At 38.1% G+C, this 19,974-nt stretch overlaps 1 protein-coding gene across 1 annotated transcript in view; it reads right to left on the reverse strand.

Annotated features, from left to right (window-relative positions):
• Positions 1–16,561, reverse strand: part of LOC309824008 (zinc finger protein 782-like) — a 55,655-nt gene extending 39,094 nt beyond the window's left edge. The window contains exons 1-4 of the mRNA XM_082656726.1: positions 16,513–16,561; positions 14,819–14,910; positions 14,240–14,290; positions 7,846–7,972 (exon numbers count right to left, since the gene is read on the reverse strand). Coding sequence (XP_082512852.1) covers positions 7,846–7,972; positions 14,240–14,254 — 142 coding nt within the window. The 5' untranslated portion in view covers positions 14,255–14,290; positions 14,819–14,910; positions 16,513–16,561. The remainder of the gene's footprint in view (positions 1–7,845; positions 7,973–14,239; positions 14,291–14,818; positions 14,911–16,512) is intronic.
• Positions 16,562–19,974: the final 3,413 nt, after the last annotated feature.

Below are 19,974 nucleotides of genomic sequence, written 5' to 3' on the forward strand. Positions count from 1 at the left end.
AAATTATAGAGATGAAGAACAGATTAATATTTGGCAGAGATTAGGCATAGTGTGGGAGAGGGGATGGGTATGAAACTAAAGAGGTAGCATGAGAGAAATCCTTGTGGTGATGGAATAGTTAGTTCTGTATCTGGATTGTGGTGGTGGTTACATGAATCTCCACATATGATAAAATGGCACAGCACACCAAAATCACAACTAACTGCTGAATAACCATTGATAAAAAAGACTGGAATCTACAAGAAAAAGATATTCTACATCCAAAGACAAAGAAGAAACCTTGAGACGGTAGCAGGGGCACACTCACAATATAATAGAATCCCATGCCACCCAGGTGGGTGACCCACAAACGAGAATAATTATATAGCAGAAGTTCTCCCACAGGAGTGAGAGCTCTGAGCCCCATTCCAGGCTCCCCAGCCTAGGGGTCCGGCATCGGGAGGAGGAGCCCACAGAGCATTTGGCTATGAAGGCCAGTGGGGCTTGACTGCAAGAGCACAATAGGATTGGGGGAAACAGAGACTCCACTCTTGGAGGGCACACACAAGGTCCTGTGCACACCAGGTCCCAAGGCAAAAGTAGTGACTCCATAGGAGCCTGGGCCAGACATATCTGCTGGTCTTGGAGGGTCTCTTAGGGAGGCTGTGGCTCTCTCTGGGGTCATAAAAGCTGGTTGCAGACATAGCGGAGACGTACATGAACTCTGGCTGGAGGCAGACATTTTGGGTCCTTAGCATCAAGACCTGGCTCTTCCCAACAGCCTGTAAGCTCCAGTGCTGGGATGCCTCAGGCCAAACAACCAACAAGGGGGGAATAAGCCCCATCCATCAGCAGATAGGCTGCCTAAAGACTTCTTGATCCCACAGTCACCTCTAGACACAGGCCTTGACATGGTCCTGCCCACCAGAGGGCCAAGACCCAGCTCCACTCACCAGTGGGCAGGCACCAGATGCTCCTGCCAGGAAGCCCACACAAGGTTCTAGACAAAGCTCATCTTCCAGGGAGCAGATACCAGAAGCAAGGAAATTATGATCGTGCAGCCTACAGAACTGAGTCCACAAACACAGGTCAGAACCTACCCTGGGATGAGCTGGTCCCAGCCTTTGGGTGATGGGAGGGGAGTGTACTGCTGGGACACATAGGACATCCCCTACAGAGGCCCACTTATCCAAGGTCAAAAACGTAACTAAGCTACTACATTCATAAAAATACAAGTATTAATTTAAACAAAATGAGATGGCAAAGGAATATATCCCAGATGAAGGAACAAGATAAAATCCCAGAAGAACAACTAAGTGAAGTGGAGATAGCCAATTTACCTGCGTAAGAGTTCAGAATACTGATCATAAAGATGATCCCAGAAGGTAGGAAAAGAATGGACAGAGTGAGAAGTTATAAGAAATTTTTAGCAAACAGAAAATATAAAGAACCACCAAAGAGAGTAGAAGGACATAATAACTGAAATAAAAAATACACAATTAGGAATTAATAGAATAAATGAGGTAGAAGAATGAAACAGTGAGCTAGAAGACAGAGTGGTGGAAATCACTGCTGCAGAACATAAAAAGGAAAAAAGGATGAAAAACAATGAGTTTAAGAGATCTCTGGGACAACGTCAAACACACCGGCATTCACATTATAGGGGTCCAAGATGGAGAAGAGGGAAAGGAAGGGACTAAGAAAATACTTGAAGAGATAATAGGTGAAAACTTCCCTAACATGGGAAAGGAAACAATCACCCATATCCAAGAAGCACAGAGTCCCATACAAGATAAACCCGAGGAAAATGCCAAAACACACAGTAATCAAACTGACAGAAATTAAAGACAAAAAGAAAATATTAAAAACAACAAGGGAAAAGCAACAAATAACATACAAGGGAATCCCCATAAGACTAGCAGCTGATTTTTCAGCAGAAACTCTGCAGGCCAGAAGGGACTAGAATGATGTATTTAAAGTGCTGAAAGGGAAAAATCCATAACCAAGAATACTCTACCCAGCAAGTATCTCATTCAGATTTGATGGAGAAATCAAAAGCTTTACAGACAAGTGAAAGCTAAGAGAATTCAGCACCACCAAACCAGCTTTATAACAAATGCTAAGGAACTTCTCTAGGCAGAAAAGGCAACAACTAGAAACAAGAAAATTACAAAATGGGAAAGCAAACATAAGGGTAGGAAATCATCCACGGCACAATTATGATATCAAAACCAGAAATCGTGAGAGAGAGTAGAAGTGCAGGATATTTGAAATGCACTTGAAATTAAGAGATTAGCAACTTAAAACAATCATGTATATAAATATATAGACTGCGGTATAAAAACATCATGGTAACTGTAAATGAAAAATCTATAATAGATATACACACGAAAAAGAAAGAGGAATCCAAGCCATGAGAGAGAAAAGAAAAGACGAAAGGAAGAAGAAAGACTTAAAAAAACAAATCCAAAATAATTATCAAAATGGCAATAAGAATGTACATATCGATAATTACCTTAAATGTAAACAGATTAAGTGCTCTGACCAAAAGACACAGGCTGGCTTAATAGATACAAAAACAAGACCCATACGTATATTGTCTAAAAGAGACCAACTTCAGACCTTGAAACACACAGACTGAAAGTGAAGGGATGGAAACAGGTATTCCATGCAAATGGAAATCAAAAGAAAACTGGAATAGCAATACTCATATCTGACAAAATAGACATTAAAATAGACATTAAAATAAAGACTGTTGGGGCTTCCCCGGTGGCGCAGTGGTTGAGAGTCCGCCTGCTGATGCAGGGGACACGGGTTCGTGCCCTGGTCCGGGAAGATCCCACATGCCATGGAGCGGCTGGGCCCATGAGCCATGGCCGCTAAGCCTGCGCGTCCGGAGCCTGTGTTCCGCAATGGGAGAGGCCACAACAGTGAGAGGCCCACGTACCGCAAAAAAATAAAAAATAAATTAAATTAAATAAAGACTGTTACAGGAGACAAAGAAGGACACCACATAATGATCAAGGGATCAATCCAAGAAGATATAACAAGTGTAAATATACATGCACCCAACACAGAAGCACCTCAATATACAATGCAAACATTAACAACCATAAAAGGAGAAATCGACAGTAACACAATAATAGTGGGGGACTTTAACACCCCACTTACATCAATGGACAGATCATCCAGACAAAAAAATCAATAAGCAAACACAGGCCTTAAATGACACATTAGACCTGATGGACTTAACTGATGTTTTTAGAGTATTCCATAAGAAAGTAGCAAAATACATATTCTTTTTAAGTGCACATGGAACATTCTCCAGGATAGATCACATGCTGGGCCACAAAGCAAGCCTCAGTAAAGTTAAGAAAACTGAAAACACATCAAGCATTTTTTCTGACCACAATGCTATGAGATTTGAAATCAACCACAAGAAAAAAAACTGCAAAAAACACAAAAACATGGAGGTTAAACAATATGCTACTAAACAACCAATGGATCACCAAAGAAATCAAAGAGGAAATCGAAAAATACCCAGAGACAAATGAAAATGAAAACATGACAATCCAAAACCCATGGCATGCAGCAAAAGCAGTTCCAAGAGGAAGTTTATAGTGATAAAAGCTTACCTCAGGAAAGAAGAAAAATCTCAAATAAACAGCCTAACCTTATATCTAAAACAACTGGAAAAAGAAGAACAAACAAAATCTAAAGTTACTAGAAGGAAGAAATCATAAAGATCAGAGCAGAAATAAATGAAAGAGAGACTAAGAAAACAATAGAAAAGATGAATGAAACTAAAAGCTGGTTCTTTGGAAAGATAAACAAAATTGAAAAACCTTCACCCAGACTTATCAAGAAAAAAAGAGGAGGGCCAAAATCAATAAAATTAGAAATGAAAAAGAATTTACAACTGACACCACAGAAATACAAAGGACCATAAGAGTCTACTACAGGCCAACAACATGGACAATAAAATATACCAATAAAATGGACAACCTAGAAGAAATGGATAAATTCTTTAAAAAGTACAATCTCCCAAGACTGAACCAGGGGGAAATAGAAAATATGAACAGACCAAAATATGAACAAACAACTACTGAAATTGAATCTGTGATTTAAAAACTCCCAACAAAAGTCCAGGACCAGATGGCTTCACAGGTGAATTCTATCAAACATTTAGAGAAGAGTTAACACCTATCTTTCTGAAACTATTCCAAAGAATTGCAGAGGGAGGAACATTTCCGAACTTATTCTATGAGGCCACCACCACCCTGATACCAAACACCAGACAAAGACACCACAAGAAAAGAAAATTACAAGCCAATATCACTGATCAACATAGATGCAAAAATTCTCAACATAGCCTAGCAAACCAAATCCAACAATACATTAAAAGAATCATACATAATGATCAAGTGGCCTTTATCCCAGGAATGCAAGGACTTTCAATATCCACAAATCAATCAGTGTGATACACCACATCAACAAACTGAAGAATAAAACCATATGATCATCACGATAGATGCATAAAGAGCTTTTGATAAAATTCAACATCCATTTATGATAAAAACTCTCCAGAAAGTAGGCATAGAGGGAACCTACCTCAACATAATAAAGGCCATATATGACAAGCCCAGAGCTAATGTCATACTCAATGGTGAAAATCTGAAAGCATTTCCTCTAAGATCAGCAACAAGACAAGGATGTCCACTCTCACCACTTTTATTCAACATAGTTTTGGAAGTCCTAGCCACAGCAATCAGGGAAGAAAATGAAATAAAAGGAATCCAAATTGGAAAAGAAGAACTAAGACTGTCACTGTTTCCAGATGACATGATACTATCCATAGAAAATCCTAAAGATGCTACCAGAAAATTACTAGAGCTCATCAATGAATTCAGTATAGTTGCAGGATACAAAATTAATACACAGAAACCCATTGCCTTTCCATACACTAACAAGGAAAGATCAGAAGAAATTAAGGAAACTATTCCGTTTATCATCGCATCAAAATGAATAAAGTACCTAGGAATAAACCTACCTCAGGAGGCCAAAGACATGTACTCTGATAACTCTAAGATGCTGAGGAAAGAAACTGAAGATGACATAAACAGATGGAAAGATATACCATGTTCTTGGATTGGAAGAATTAATATTTTCAAAATGATGATACTACCCAATGCATTTTTCACAGAACTAGAACAAAAAACCATTTTAATTTGTATGGAAACACAAAAGACCCCGAATCTTGAGAAGCAATCTTGAGAAAGCAATCTTGAGAAAGAAAAACAGAGCTGAGGAAATCAGGCTCCCTTACTTCAGACTATACTACAAAGCTACAGTCATCAAAACAGTATGGTACTGGCCCAAAACAGACATACAGATTAATGGAACAGGATAGAAAGCCCAGAAATAAACCCACACACTTACGGTCAACTAATCTATGACAAAGGAGCCAAGAATATACAATGGAGACAGTCCCTTTAACAAGTGGTGCTGGGAAAACTGGACAGCTACATGTAAAATAATAAAATTAGAACGTTCTCTAACACCATATACAAAAACAAAATGAATTAAAGATCTAAATATAAGACCAGATACTATAAAAAACCTAGAGGAAAACACAGGCAGAACACTCTTTGACATAAATCACAGCAATATTTTTCTGGATCTGTCTCCTACAGTAATGGAAATAAAAACAAAAATAAACACGTGGGACCTAACTAAACTTAAGAGCTTTTGCACAGCATAGGAAACCATAAACAAAATGAAAAGACAACCTACAGACTGCGAGAAAATATTTGCAAATGATGCTACTGACAAGGGATTAATTTCCAAAATATACAAACAGCTCATACAATTCAATAACAAAAAAAACCAAACAACCTAATCCAAAAATGGGCAGAAGACCTAAATAGACATTTCTCCAAAGAAGATATACAGACTGCCAACAAACACAGGAAAGAATGCTCAACATCATTAATCATTAGAGAAATGCACATCAAAACTACAATGAGATATCATCTCATACCAGTCAGAATGGCCATCATCAAAAAATCTAGAAACAATAAATGCTGGAGATGATGTGGAGAAAAGGGAACACTCTTGCACTGCTGGTGGGAATGTGAATTGGTTCAGCCACTATGGAGAACAGTATGGAGGTTCTTTAAAAACTACAAATAGAACTACCATATGACCCAGCAATCCCACTACTGGGCATATACCCTGAGAAAACCAAAATTCAAAAAGAGTCATGTACCAAAATGTTCATCGCAGCTCTATTTTACAATAGCCCGGAGATGGAAACAACCTAAGTGCCCATAATCGGATGAATGGATAAAGAAGATATGGCACATATATACAATGGAATATCACTCAGCCATAAAAAGAAACGAAATCGAGCTATTTGTAATGAGGTGGATAGACCTAGAGTCTGTCATACAGAGTGAAGTAAGTCAGAAAGAGAAAGACAAATACCGTAAGCTAACACATACATATGGAATTTAAGAAAAAAAACTGTCATGAAGAACCTAGGGGTAAGACAGGAATAAAGACACAGACCTACTGGAGAACGGACTTGAGGATATGGGGAGGGGGAAGGGTGAGCTGTGACAGGGCGAGAGAGAGGCATGGACATATATACACTAACAAACATAAGGTAGATAGCTAGTGGGAAGCAGCCGCATGGCACAGGGAGATCAGCTCGGTGCTTTGTGACAGCCTGGAGGGGTGGGATAGGGAGGGAGGGAGACGCAAGAGGGAAGAGATATGGGAACATATGTATATGTATAACTGATTCACTTTGTTATAAAGCAGAAACTAACACACCATTGTAAAGCAATTATACCCCAATAAAGATGTTAAAAAAAAAAAAAAGGCAAGCCAGAGCTAGAGAATACAACATTTGCAAAACATGTATCTGATAAAGATCTAAACTCCTTCAACTCAACAATAAGACGCAAACCAAAAAACTATACAAAAAAATGGGCAAAAGATTTCATGAGATACTTCATTAAAGGAGATTATGAATGGTTAAAAAGCACATGAAAAGAAGTTCAACATTGTTAATTACCAGAGAAATGCAAATTAAAATCCAATAAGATGCAACTAGAAATGTTGGTAATCAAAGAGCAATGATAACTCTCAGACATTGCTTATAGGCATGAAAAACAGTAGACCCAACTTGGGAACATTTGGCACTTTCTAAATAAGTTACATATAAACTTACCAGAAGACCCAGTAAGCCCACTCCTAGGTATTTACGCAAGAAATGAAAAGATATTGACACAAAGACTTACATGTGAATGTTCATAGAAGCTTTTTCATAACAGCCCCAAACTGGGAAAACACCCATGTGTCTATGAACTGAAAGGATAACAAACTGCGGTATATGCACACAAAGGAATTCTACTAAGGATAAAAAGAATAAACCTGTGATACACACACACACACACACACACACACACACACGAGTCTCAAAAGCATCATGCTAAATGAAAGAAGCCAGACAAAACACAGTATATACTTTACGAATTCATTTATGTAAAATTCGAAAAAAGGAAAAGCTATTGAAATAGAAAACAGATCAGTGATTGCTTGGGGTCTGAGAAGTAGGAATGAAAGGAGGGGACTCACTGCAAAGGGGTACAAGGAATTTTGGGGGGGATGATGAAAATATTCCAAATCATGATTTTGATGATGGTAATCTACTGTATAATCTTTTAAAACCTATTGACTTGTACATTGAAAAGTGCTAAATTTTCCATTTAATATTCGTCAACAAAAGTGATTAACATTTAAAAAGAGAAAAAACTGAATTTGCATTCCTGAGGAAGTCACATGGTAAGGTCTGCTCACCCACTGAGACGAGGTGGCTGTAGTTCTCCAACATCACATCTCTGTACAGGGTCCTCTGAGCAGAGTCCATCTGCCACCACTCCTCCTGGGTGAACTCCACAGTCACGTCCTTGAATGACACTGATGCCTGTTAACAACATATTTCTAATCAATCTGAGGGTTCAGAATTGGGACATGGAAAATATTTTTGAAAACTAACTCCTACTATGTTTACTGTTTATTTAATTTTTATTTTTTAGTGGACTATAGTTGACTTACAATGCTGTATTAGTTTCAGGTGTGCAGCAAAGTGATTCAGTTATGCATATAAATATATCTATTCTTTTTCAAATTCCTATCCCATTTATGTTATCACGGAATATTGAGCAGAGTTCCCTGTGCTACACAGTAGGTTCCTGTTGGTTATCTATTTTAAATATACTAGTGTGTATATGTCAAGCCCAAACTCCCAATTTATCCCTCCCTCCCCACCTTTCCATCCATGTTGCTGCAAATGGCATTATTTTATTCTTTTTAATGGCTGAGTAGTATTCCAGTGTGTGTGTGTGTGTGTGTGTGTGTGTGTGTATATATATCTACCACATCATCTTTATCAGTTCATTTGTTGATGGACATTTAGGTTGCTTCCTTGCCTTGGCTATTGTAAACAGTGCTGCAATGAACACTGGGGTGCATGTATACTTTCGAACCATGGTTTTCTCCAGATATATTTTTACTGTTTAGAGTTTAAAACAAAATGCTATAAAAGATGACTAACTCTGCCTTTGCTCTATAGCAGGGTATCTTCAATTTGGCACTACTGACACTCTGGACCAGATAATGCTATTTTTGTGGAAGACTGTCCTGTGTATTTTAGGATATTTACCAGTATCCCTGTTTTCTACTGATCAGATATCAATAGCATTCCCAATCATGACAATCAAAAATATCTCCAAATACTTCCAAATGTCTCCTGGGAAGCAAAATCACCCCTAGTTAGGAACCATCGTTCTATACGAATAGTGGACAATATATTCAGCGACCGAACAAAATACCCAGTTTAAGAAATGACCTATACTAAGGCAAAGCAACAGCGATAAAGAATGGGAAATTAATACACAGAGATGCTGCACAAGCAAGTGGGTAGATGCTGATGCCATACCCAGAGACTGGAAGAATAAGTAAGAATCAGAGGCTGGGTCACAGGGAGCAGATGTTGTTCAACTGCACTCAAAACACCCATGGAACATATGGAATTATTTATTTCATCGTTGGCTGCAAGATTCTGGAACGGAGAAGGGAAATCTAAAATGAAAATAAGGATCTAGGAGACAGTCATTAAGATGGTAACTTAAGTCATCAGGGAAAAAGGGCTGGTTCAGAAAGGACATAGAAACTTTAGGAAAGAAAAGGAGCAAGTACAAAATTCAAGGGAATAGCAAAATTTAAAAGGCAGGTAGAAAGATAGGCCAGGAAGGCTGAGAAAGAATTTCTAAGTGATAGAAAGAGAAAACAGAAAGATTAGAGTACCAGAAATTAAGAGACGAGAGAATTACAAGCAAAAATTATTTCTCTAGTTCAAGGGAATAAACTGAACACACACATTTACATCCCCTGCCTCCAAAAACACATTCAGGTAAAATAAAAAGCTTTTATAGCTATAAAAGTATGACAAAAGAGGAATTCAGAGAAACGTCCCAGCACAAGGCCTGAATTTTGAACAAATTCTGGAAGATAGAGGGTAAGGTAGTATTGATAAAAAAAATAGAACAATATTGCCCACAATCTAATATAAATGTAGAAGTGGGAAAAAGGAACAGGGCACTGGTGAAAGCCCAGAAAGACGTCCAAGCTTAAACTGAAGAAACTGTGTAGTAGGAGAAATGATAAACAGAGTCAATTTCCTATTTGAATACAGGTGACATCATTTAAATGAGTGAGAAATGGCTAGATACAAATGTCATCGGAATAACTAGATGGCCATCTGGGAAAAGACTGATCTACATCTCACACCACAGAGCAGGATAAAATTAAAATGTATTCGAGATCTAACTGTAAAAAATAAAATCATACTCTAAAAGACTACACAGAGCAATTCTTTTATAAGGTCAGAGTGGGAAATGCCCAACTATGACTAAAAATCCAGGAAGCATAAAAGAAAAAACCGCTAAACTTGACAACATAAAAATCAAATGCCTTCGAAAGACCCTGAATAGCCAAAGCAATTTTGAGAAAGAAGAACTGAGCTGCAGGTATCATGCTCTCTGACTTCAAGCTATACTACAAAACTACAGTTGTCAAAACACTATGATACTGCCACAAAAACAGACATACAGATCAATGGAACAGGATAGAAAGCCCAGAAATAAACCCACACACCTATGGTCAACTAATCTATGACAAAGGAGCCAAGAATATACAAGGGAGAAAAGACAGTCTCTTTAACAAGTGGTGCTGGGAAAATTCGACAGCTACATGTAAAATAATGAAATTAGAACATTCTCTAACACCATACACAAAAATAAAATGATTTAAGATCTAAATGTAAGACCAAATACTATAAAACTCCTAGAGGAAAACACAGGCAGAACACTCTTGGACATAAATCACAGCAATATTTTTCTGGATCTGTCTCCTACAGTAATGTAAATAAAAACAAAAATAAACAAATGGGACCTAACTAAACTTAAGAGCTTTTGCACAGCATAGGAAACCATGAACAAAATGAAAAGACAACCTACAGACTGGGAGAAAATATTTGCAAATGATGCTACTGACAAGGAATTAATTTCCAAAATATACAAACAGCTCAAACCAAACAACCTAATCAAAAAATGGGCAGAAGACCTAAACAGACATTTCTCCAAAGAAGACATACAGATGGCTAACAGGCATATGAAAAGGTGCTCAATATCACTAATTATTAGAGAAATGCAAATCAAAACTACAATGAGGTATCACCTCACACCAGTCAGAATAGCTATCATCAAAATATCTACAAATCACAAATGCTGGAGAGGGTGTGGAGAAAAGGGAACCCTTCTACACTGTTGGTGGGAATGTAAATTGGTGCAGCCACTATGGAGAACAGTACGGAGGTTCCTTAAAAAACTAAAAATAGAGCTACCATATGATCTTGCAATCCCAATCTTGGGCATATATCTGGAGAAAACCATACTTCGAAAAGATACATGCACCCCAATGTTCATTGCAGCATTTTACAATAGCCAAGCCATGGAAGCAACCTAAATTTCCATCAACCAATGAATGGACAAAGATGTGGTGTGTATATATCTACATATATCTATATATATGCAATGGAATATTACTCAGCCACAAAAAAGAATGAAATCATGCCATTTGCAGTGACATGGATGGACCTAGAGATTATCATAAGAAGAAGAAAGACAAATATTATATGATATCACTTATATGTGTAATCTAAAAAGATGATACAAATGAACTTACTTACAGAAGAGATATAAACTCAAAGACGTAGAAAACAACTTATGGTTATCAAACGGCAAAGGGGAGGGAGGGATAAATTAGGAATTTGGGATTAACATATACATACCACAATATATAAAACAGATAACCAACAAGGACCTACTGTATAGCACAGGGAGCTATACTCAATATCTTGTAATAACCTATAATGGAAAAGAATCTGATAAAGAATATGTATACCGTATATATATGTATATGTATATATATGTATATACATTTGTATAACTGAATCACTTTGCTGTATACCTGAAACTAACACAACATTGTAAATCAACTGTATTTCAATACATTTTTTTAAATGCCAAAAAAGTTCACCACAGTTAAAAGCAAAAAACAAATGCCTTTATGGCAAAAATTAAAAAAAACATGAGCAAGGCAAAAATATGAAAAACTAGGAAAATTGTGCAACTTATATCACTGAAAAATGGCTATAAAGATATATTGGATATATTAATTAAAATTAGCACATCAACAGGAAAACAGTAAGAAATAAACAGTTCAATAAAAAAGAAATATAGATGAATTACAAACAAAAAGATGTTCCACCTCACTCATGAGAAGAGGAAAGCTTGTAAAACTAAACTTGAGTTATCATTTTTAATCACATTAGTAAAAATTCAAAAAGTTTGATGGCACACTCTATTTGTAAGGTTGTGGAGAAGAAACACACACTCCTAGACTGTTGGCTCTACCTTAAATTACCTTCAGAATCTGACCACTTGAAAGCAACTAACACCCTTAAATGATCATCATTTATTGCTAGGATTATAGAAATAGCCTCCTATATTGTTCCTGCTTTCACTACTACCTCACTAGAGTTTATCTTCAAAATGTAGACTTATTCTTTTAAACTGTAAGTGAAAACTATCCTTTTGACTCAAAAGAATAAAAATGAAAACCCTCAAAACCCCACATTGCGAGAGATAATGTGTTAATGTACTGGAAGACATTTTGATCAAGATGTTAATTCTCCCCAAATTGATCGATATTAGATTCTATAGTCAGTGCAGTCAAAATCAAAATCTCAGCAGGCTTTCCTGAGATAGACAAGCCAATTTTCAAAACTTTCTATAGAGAAGCAAAGTACCTAGAATCTCCAAAACACTCCTAAAAAAGAACCAAGTTGGAAGACACATATTATCTGATTTCAAGAGTTACTATAAAGACACTCATCAAGGCAACGTGGTATTAGCAAAAGGATTAAGGTCATCAGACGTTAACAGAGTCCACATAGATATAGAGAATAGACTTGTGGTTGCCAAGGGGGAGGAGGGGTGGGGGGCGGAAGGATTGGGAGTTTGAGATTAGCAGATGCAAGCTTTATATATAGGATGGATAAATAACAAGGTCCTACTGTATAGCACAGGGTACTATATTCAATATCCTGTGATAAACCATAATGAAAATACAAAAAAGAATGTATATATATGTTTAACTGTGTCACTTTGCTGTACAGCAGAAATTAACACAACATTGTAAATCAACTATACTTCAATAAAATTTTTTAAAAAATAAAAAAAAGAAGTGAACAGAATCCAGAAACAGACCCAAACATAGGTTGCTAGTTGATTTCCCTCAGAGATGCCAATGCAATTCAATGGAGAAAGGATTCTCTTGTCAACAAATGGTGCTGACAGGTGGGTATGCAAAGGTAGAAAGCACAAACATGGCAAGTGCACGTTCCTCTACTCCCAGTTCCTCTATTCTATTCTGCCAGCACAGAATACTAAGACCCTCAGACACAGAAATTCTTAGTTTTAGATTGGGCCAACGAGAACATACTTTGTCCTTTTCTGATTGGCAAGCTTTACACTGAAATAAAATTTTAAAGTTGATCAAAAAAGGAAATTATTGATATAACAAAGATTTTGAAATCCTAAGAGAATACTATCAACAAGCTCATGAAAATACATTTAAAAACATAAATAGGGACTTCACTGGTGGTCTAGTGGGTAAGACTCTGAGCTCCCAATGCAGGGGTCCCAGGTTCGATCCCTGGTTGGGGAACTAGATCCGATCCTGTATGCATGCTGCAACTAAGACCCTGCGTGCCACAACTAAGAGTCCGCATACCACAACTAAAGATCCTGCATGCCACAACAAAGATCCAGTGTGTCACAACTAAGACCCTTCGCAGCCAAAATTTACAAATAAATAAATAAAAATGAACAATTTTCTATGAAAACGTAATGAGGAAAGTTACACTAAAAAAAAACATACAAATCCATCATAGACTTATGACCAATAAATTAATCAAAATCTTCATGCAAAAAGTCTTCATAAGGCCCTAATTTATAGGTGAGTTTAACAAAATCTACGTGTAACACAATTTTCTCATCTAAATTATTATTAAAGAAAAGGAGCAGGAAAATGTCCCATTTCCTTTTATGAGACTATGACCATGATACCATAATTGGACACAGAAACAAGAAAGCATAGTCTAATCCAAGTTGTGGATACAAAAATAAAAATCCTAAATACAGTATTAGCAAAAAGTCCTAGGAAGATATGTAAGAAGCAACTTACCACACTTATTAGCAATTAGGGTCTACACAGGGATTTAAGTTAACATTAGAAAATCCATTATACTGTTTACAGTATTTATAGATTAAAGGAAATAAGCTATAGCTTTGCTCCAATAGATACACAAAATGTAATCAATGTAATTTAATGCACATTCATGACTAATGTGAAATCTTAACAAACAGATACATGGAGGCAACCTTCTTACCCTGACAAAGGTAACCTACCAAAAGCTGACAGCAAACATCACAATTAATAGTAAAATAGTGTATATTATCCCTCAAGATTGACTTGATCTATTTTTATTTTTCCATTTAATGCATGGATGCTTCTTAACCTTATAAATCCACAAAAATGCAAAATGGGGAAAGAATAAAGAGCTCACCTGAGGTATGTTCATTTTCTGCTCTTGGGAGAGTAGAGAACTGTGGTTCAGCTGAGGGGACAGAAAGATGGGTGTCATGAGACATAACCTGTCTTATAGCTCCAAGATTCACCCCCAAAATCTCAGCACCCCAGTTGGGGATCATCTTCCTTATAGGCATAGGGCCCTCTCGGCCTTGAAAAGGCACTAGAGTGATCACATACAGGTGGTACCACCTGTTTTTGTGTGACTCTGAGATGACCATGAGGATTAAATCTGCAGTTTTTAACTGAGTGAATGTAAACTTTTCTCAATCACTTTAAAAATAATGCATGTGTCCTAACACAAGTAAATAAAAACAACAGAAGATTAGCTGAATTAAATACACCAAAGGATAAGACACTATACTTTCATTAAAATTAACGTAGCAGAACAATACTCAGTATGCACCATTTATCTATTTTTCTTATTAATATTATTTACCTGCTGGTATAAACAATCTACAGAAAGCCTAATAAAAGAGATGGGATGCCTTAAGGCAGGAAATTTTAATTGTTTCAGCCGTGATATATTTGTCAAAAGGCCCTTTTGGTGACCTACCTGTGAGAGGGCGAAGTGCACTGTTTTCCTGATTCTGTAACAAACAAACTGGGTTTCCCTGGGCAAGTCACTGAACTTTTCAGGCCCGATGTCTTTAAAGATTTCAAGAGAGTTAGAAATAGATGACCTTGGAAAACCCTTCACATATCATCATTCTGGGATCCTGTGAGGTCAGCATATCACTAGTGTCACATGTGGTGATAGACACACGTGACAGCAACACAGCATCTTTGGGGGGGGGCATTTAAGGGGAGTGGAGACAGCATTTCCTTCCCTCTGCCTGGTTATCCCTTACCCCCAGACCTCACCCTCACAAGCTCTCCAGCAAAATGGCCTTTCCTGAATAGCCTGCCCCTGGACCAGTTCAGCTCACCTTGCTCTTCTCAAGGCTGGCCCAAACCCCCCACTGTCACATAGTCTGGTGGCTTCTGGAGATGGGGTCATCATCAAGACTGGCTCATTCTGAGCAGGGAGATTAAGAACAGCTTCTGATCTTGCAAATCTAGGATCGGCTCCTTTCTGGGCTCTTCTGTCTCTGCTCTGAGGCTCTGGAACGAGGTCTAAGGTCATAGGGGTGCTCTCTTCCAGGTAAGACTCCTGTTAACAGAGACTCCCTGTTAACAGAGACTCCCTGCTTCCTACTTCACAAGGGTCACTTTGTTTCAAGGTAACTGGGACGTGGATCCAAGAAACAATTCATTTTAGGAGCAAAAACCTAATTCTTGGAATTCATTATAATACCAGACTTAAAAGACAGACAGCCTGACAATGCAGAAGGGGCCAGGGACCTCTGTCTGCCCCAAGTGACCTGAAGAGACACTAGAAATCCCAGAACACATTTTGACACATGGTAGGATTCCATCTACATTCACTTTCCCTTATACTTCTGGGAACCAGCGACAGGCCTCTTTGCTAAGTGCTGTGAAGGCTACAATGTCGGTATTAGGTAGGTGTGATATTTAGACAAAGACAGGCTGTAAGTAAAGCACACCTGCCCTTGAATCTAAACTCCGTCACTACTAGCTTGTGACCTGACCACACCGTTCCACCAACCTGAGCCTCGGTTTTTGTTAAAGTGGTAGTGAGATAACATAAAGCCGTCCAATGAAAAGAATAAAGTGTCTTCCAACTATAACAGCAGTTGTCACTTACTCAGTGCTCAGTATCTGGCACTAGTCTAAATGCTTTAGAAGTGATGACTTAGATCTAAGTTTCAAAACAACGCCATGAAACAGTCATCATTAGTATCATTTTCATATGAAATACCTCTTACCCAGGTTCCTTCTGTAACCCTGCTTACAGGTGACAGACCTGTAATTTACCGGGCCCTTCTGCTCCAGAGCTGGGGCTCTCATCGCAGACCCCTGGCCACCGTCAGCACTATAAATTCACTTTGCCCCCTGCCGCCGACATGGGCTTTTTTTCCCCTGTCGGGCTGCAGGCGGGGCCGAGCACACAGTCCCCACACACCCAGGCCTACACTGAGCACCTGCTCTTAACCGGACCAGCCCGACCTGTACCCCGGGAGCCCGAGGGCCGGGGTCACCCCCTACCGGCCTCCCCCAGGCTGAGGGCCCGCCCGGGCGCATACACCGGCGTTGGCGGGAGGGAGTCCCAAAGATTTTCCGCTTCCATCCCTAGGCACAAATGCACCCCTCTCAGCTGCCCCCCGCACTCTCACCCCAGGTGCGCACCCTTCACTTTCCGTGCCGACTCCCAGCTTCCCAAACCTCTTCCCTGGAGTCCAGAGAAGACGAAAGAGGAGGCGGGGATACAGCCGCACACGCGCAGAAGCAGCCCAGAATCCCCTTCCCAGAGTGCCGCGCGGTAAAACAGAAGGATTCAAGACTACATTTCCCATAGACCTCCGCGTCCACTGCTGCAGTCACTCTTTAGGCGTTTACGTATTTTAGAAAGCTGAAGGGCGATGTCTTACAAGTATCCTGCCCAGCCTCTCAAAGATCCTGAAGAGAACGGGTTAAATATCAACTTAAATGCCAGATGCAAAGGGTGGTCCTCTATTGGCTCCCAATTGAACTAGCAGTTTTTTCATAAGTCATTTGGAGACAGTTGGGGAAACTTGAATATGGATTGGATATTTGAAAACGTTAAAATTACCATTACGTAGGTAAAGTGTGAAAAAATTTTGAGTTACGTAAGAAAATTGGTTTTGTAAAAAAAAAAAAGGCAGGATGACTGAGGTATTTAGGATTGAAATTAAATAGCTGTAAAGTTATAATTTTGTAATTTTTCAACTTGGGACCTCTACACTGTTTCTATACAGCCAACAGACCCTAAGCCCCGTGCTGGCACCCCTGGAGTCCAGTGTGGAGATTCTACTGGAGGTCAAGGCAGTGCTGCAGGTATAGATGTATTGATATATAAGGAAGCTGTTAGTTTTTATGACTCAACATTGTTTTCAGATGAATTCTATTATTTCAACAAATTTTGTTAATTAAATTACATTGATCTTGGATTACTGTGCACATAACAAGTTTGCTTGCTTTTTGCTGACATACGTAATTCTTTGTCATTCTTTAATGAATTACAAATAACAGCACAAAAATGCTGGTCAAACTGTATTAAATCAATATTACATTAAATCAATCATAATAGACTTTAACATAAATTTCACTAACGGAAAGAAAGTGGTCACTACATATGTTCATGGAACAAATATTTATTGAAAACTTGCTGTGTGATAGACATCATTCTAGATGCTGGGATAAAAACATCAGATAAAAGATATTAAATTCTCTATCCCCATGGAGTTTATGATCAGGGTTGTTGTCAGGGTCACCTCAAAAAACACGTGTCAGTTGTCAAGAAACAAAAGGACACCTGAGTTTAATAAACGGGGGCTCCAAAAACATGGGTAGGGTTGGTGAAGCATCCTGTAACTGATGATGGTAGGGACCCATTATCACCATCAGGCTTATAGTGAGGGTAAGTAATATTACCAGAGCCTGGCAGAAAAGGCTACACTTATGAGAGCTGTGGCCTTAGGAAGAGAAACATTGTAATGGCCATTACATGGCTCTGCACAGCCAGCCAAAATTATAAATACACAAACCTCACTTGTTTTCTTCCCTCTAATGTCCTATCCTCTCTTAAGCATTTGTAAACCCTATTCAGTACCTATTCCTAGAACTTCATCCACATCTGTCTCCTCCAGACCTCTTATTCCAGTCTTATTCTTGTCTAGCCCCCTTCTACCCGTCAACTCATTGAGCTTTGGACATGAATCAGTATAAATCTAACCTCAGGACACATCTCTTCTTCACAAAGTGAACTACTAAATGTACCTCCTTAAAATTTGCCCCTGGGAAGATTTCTTATCACTACACATTTGAGAACCACTCCTAAGTGAGACTGTAATTGCAGTAGCCATAACGTCCAATGATGCTACCATACATTGTAGATCCAGTTTGAAGGAGATTCAACTGGTAGATGGCACAGGTCTCCCTTAGGGACTTTTGGGGAATGATTAATTGTATATACTTGTGTTATATACTTGTGTATATACTTGTGTTAAGTTACGAGAAATTTTGTCAAAAGGACCCAGTCTCTCCTTTACTTGAAGCCTCCTGTCTATAAAGTAGGATATATCAAGGACTGAGAAAGAGGATCTGAATCCCTGTTATGATGACTTGTGTGTTCTGCCCACGAGACACAGAATTTCATATAGGTATATATGTCAAAAAGTGTCTTTGTAGGGTGCCCATCTATTCTATTTCACAGACTTCATTATTGAAGAGCCACCACCACAGATGTCTTCAGGTTACCACAAAAGATGGCTGCACGTCAAAAAAAACTTAGAGAGTTTTAAAAAATATTTATCAGGATCTCGTTAGAGAAATACATATTTCATTGGTATGAAATGCAGCATGGGCTGCTCCTGAGTCCATCGTGGGTATACGCATATTGATAAATTTGCCCCTATCTAAACATAATTCATCTCTCCTGGTTTAATACCCTAAGGATCCACCCAAATATACGCGACCAAGTTTCTGCTTGTACTACTGAGCAAGATCATTTTTTAAAAATTGAAGTATAGTTGATTTAAAATATTATATTAGTTTCAGGTATACAACATAGTGATTCGATATTTTTATAGATTATACTCCATTTAAAGTTATAAAATATTGGCTATATTCCCTGTGCTATACATTACAACCTTGTATCTTATTTATTTTATACCTAGTAGTTTGTACGTCTTAATCCCCTTCTCCTACATTGCCCCTCTGCTACACCTCTCCCATTAGTAACCACTAGTTAGTTCTCTGTATCTGTGAGTCTGTTTCTGTTTTGTTATATTCATTCATTTACTTTTTTAGATTCCATGTATAAGTGAAAACACACAGTATTTGTTTTTCTCTGTATGACTTATTTCACTAAGCATAATACCCTCCAGGTCCATTCATGTTGTTGCAAATGGCAAAATCTCATTATTTTTTATGGCTGAGTAGTATTCCATTGTATATATACCACATCTTCTTTATCCATTTATCTGTTGGTGGACACTTAGGTTGCTTCCATATCTTGGCTATTGTAAATAACCCTGCTATGAACATGGGGGTGCACATATCTTTTCAAATTAGTGTTTTCATTTTTTTTCAGACACATATCCAGGAGCAGAATTGTTGGATCATATAGTAGCTCTGTTTTTATTTTTTTGAGGAACAGCCATACTGTTTTCCATAGTTACTGTACCAATTTACATTCTCATCAACAGTGTATGAGGGTTCCCTTATCTCCATATCCTTGTCAACATTTATTATATGTTATCTTTTTGATGATAGTTATTTGGACAGGTGTGAGGTACTATGGTGATTGATTTGCATTTATTAGTGATGCTGAGCGTCTTTTCATGTGCCTGTTGGCCATCTGTGTCTTCTTTGGAAAAATGTCTATTCAGGTCTTCTGCCCATTTTAAAATAGGGCTTTTCTTTTTATGTTGAGTTGTATGAACTCTATATTAATCCTTTATTAGAAATATAATTTGCAAATACCTTCTCTCATTCAGTAGGTTGCCTTTTTGTTTTGTTGATGGTTTCTTTGTTCAAAAGCCTTTAAGTTTGATTAGGTCCCATTTTTGCTTTTGTTTCCTTTGCTTTAGGAGACAGATCAAAAAAATATATATATTGCTAAGACTT

The sequence above is a fragment of the Grampus griseus genome (genome assembly GCF_964374135.1).
Source record: "Grampus griseus genome assembly, chromosome: 6".
Lineage (NCBI taxonomy): Eukaryota > Metazoa > Chordata > Mammalia > Artiodactyla > Delphinidae > Grampus > Grampus griseus.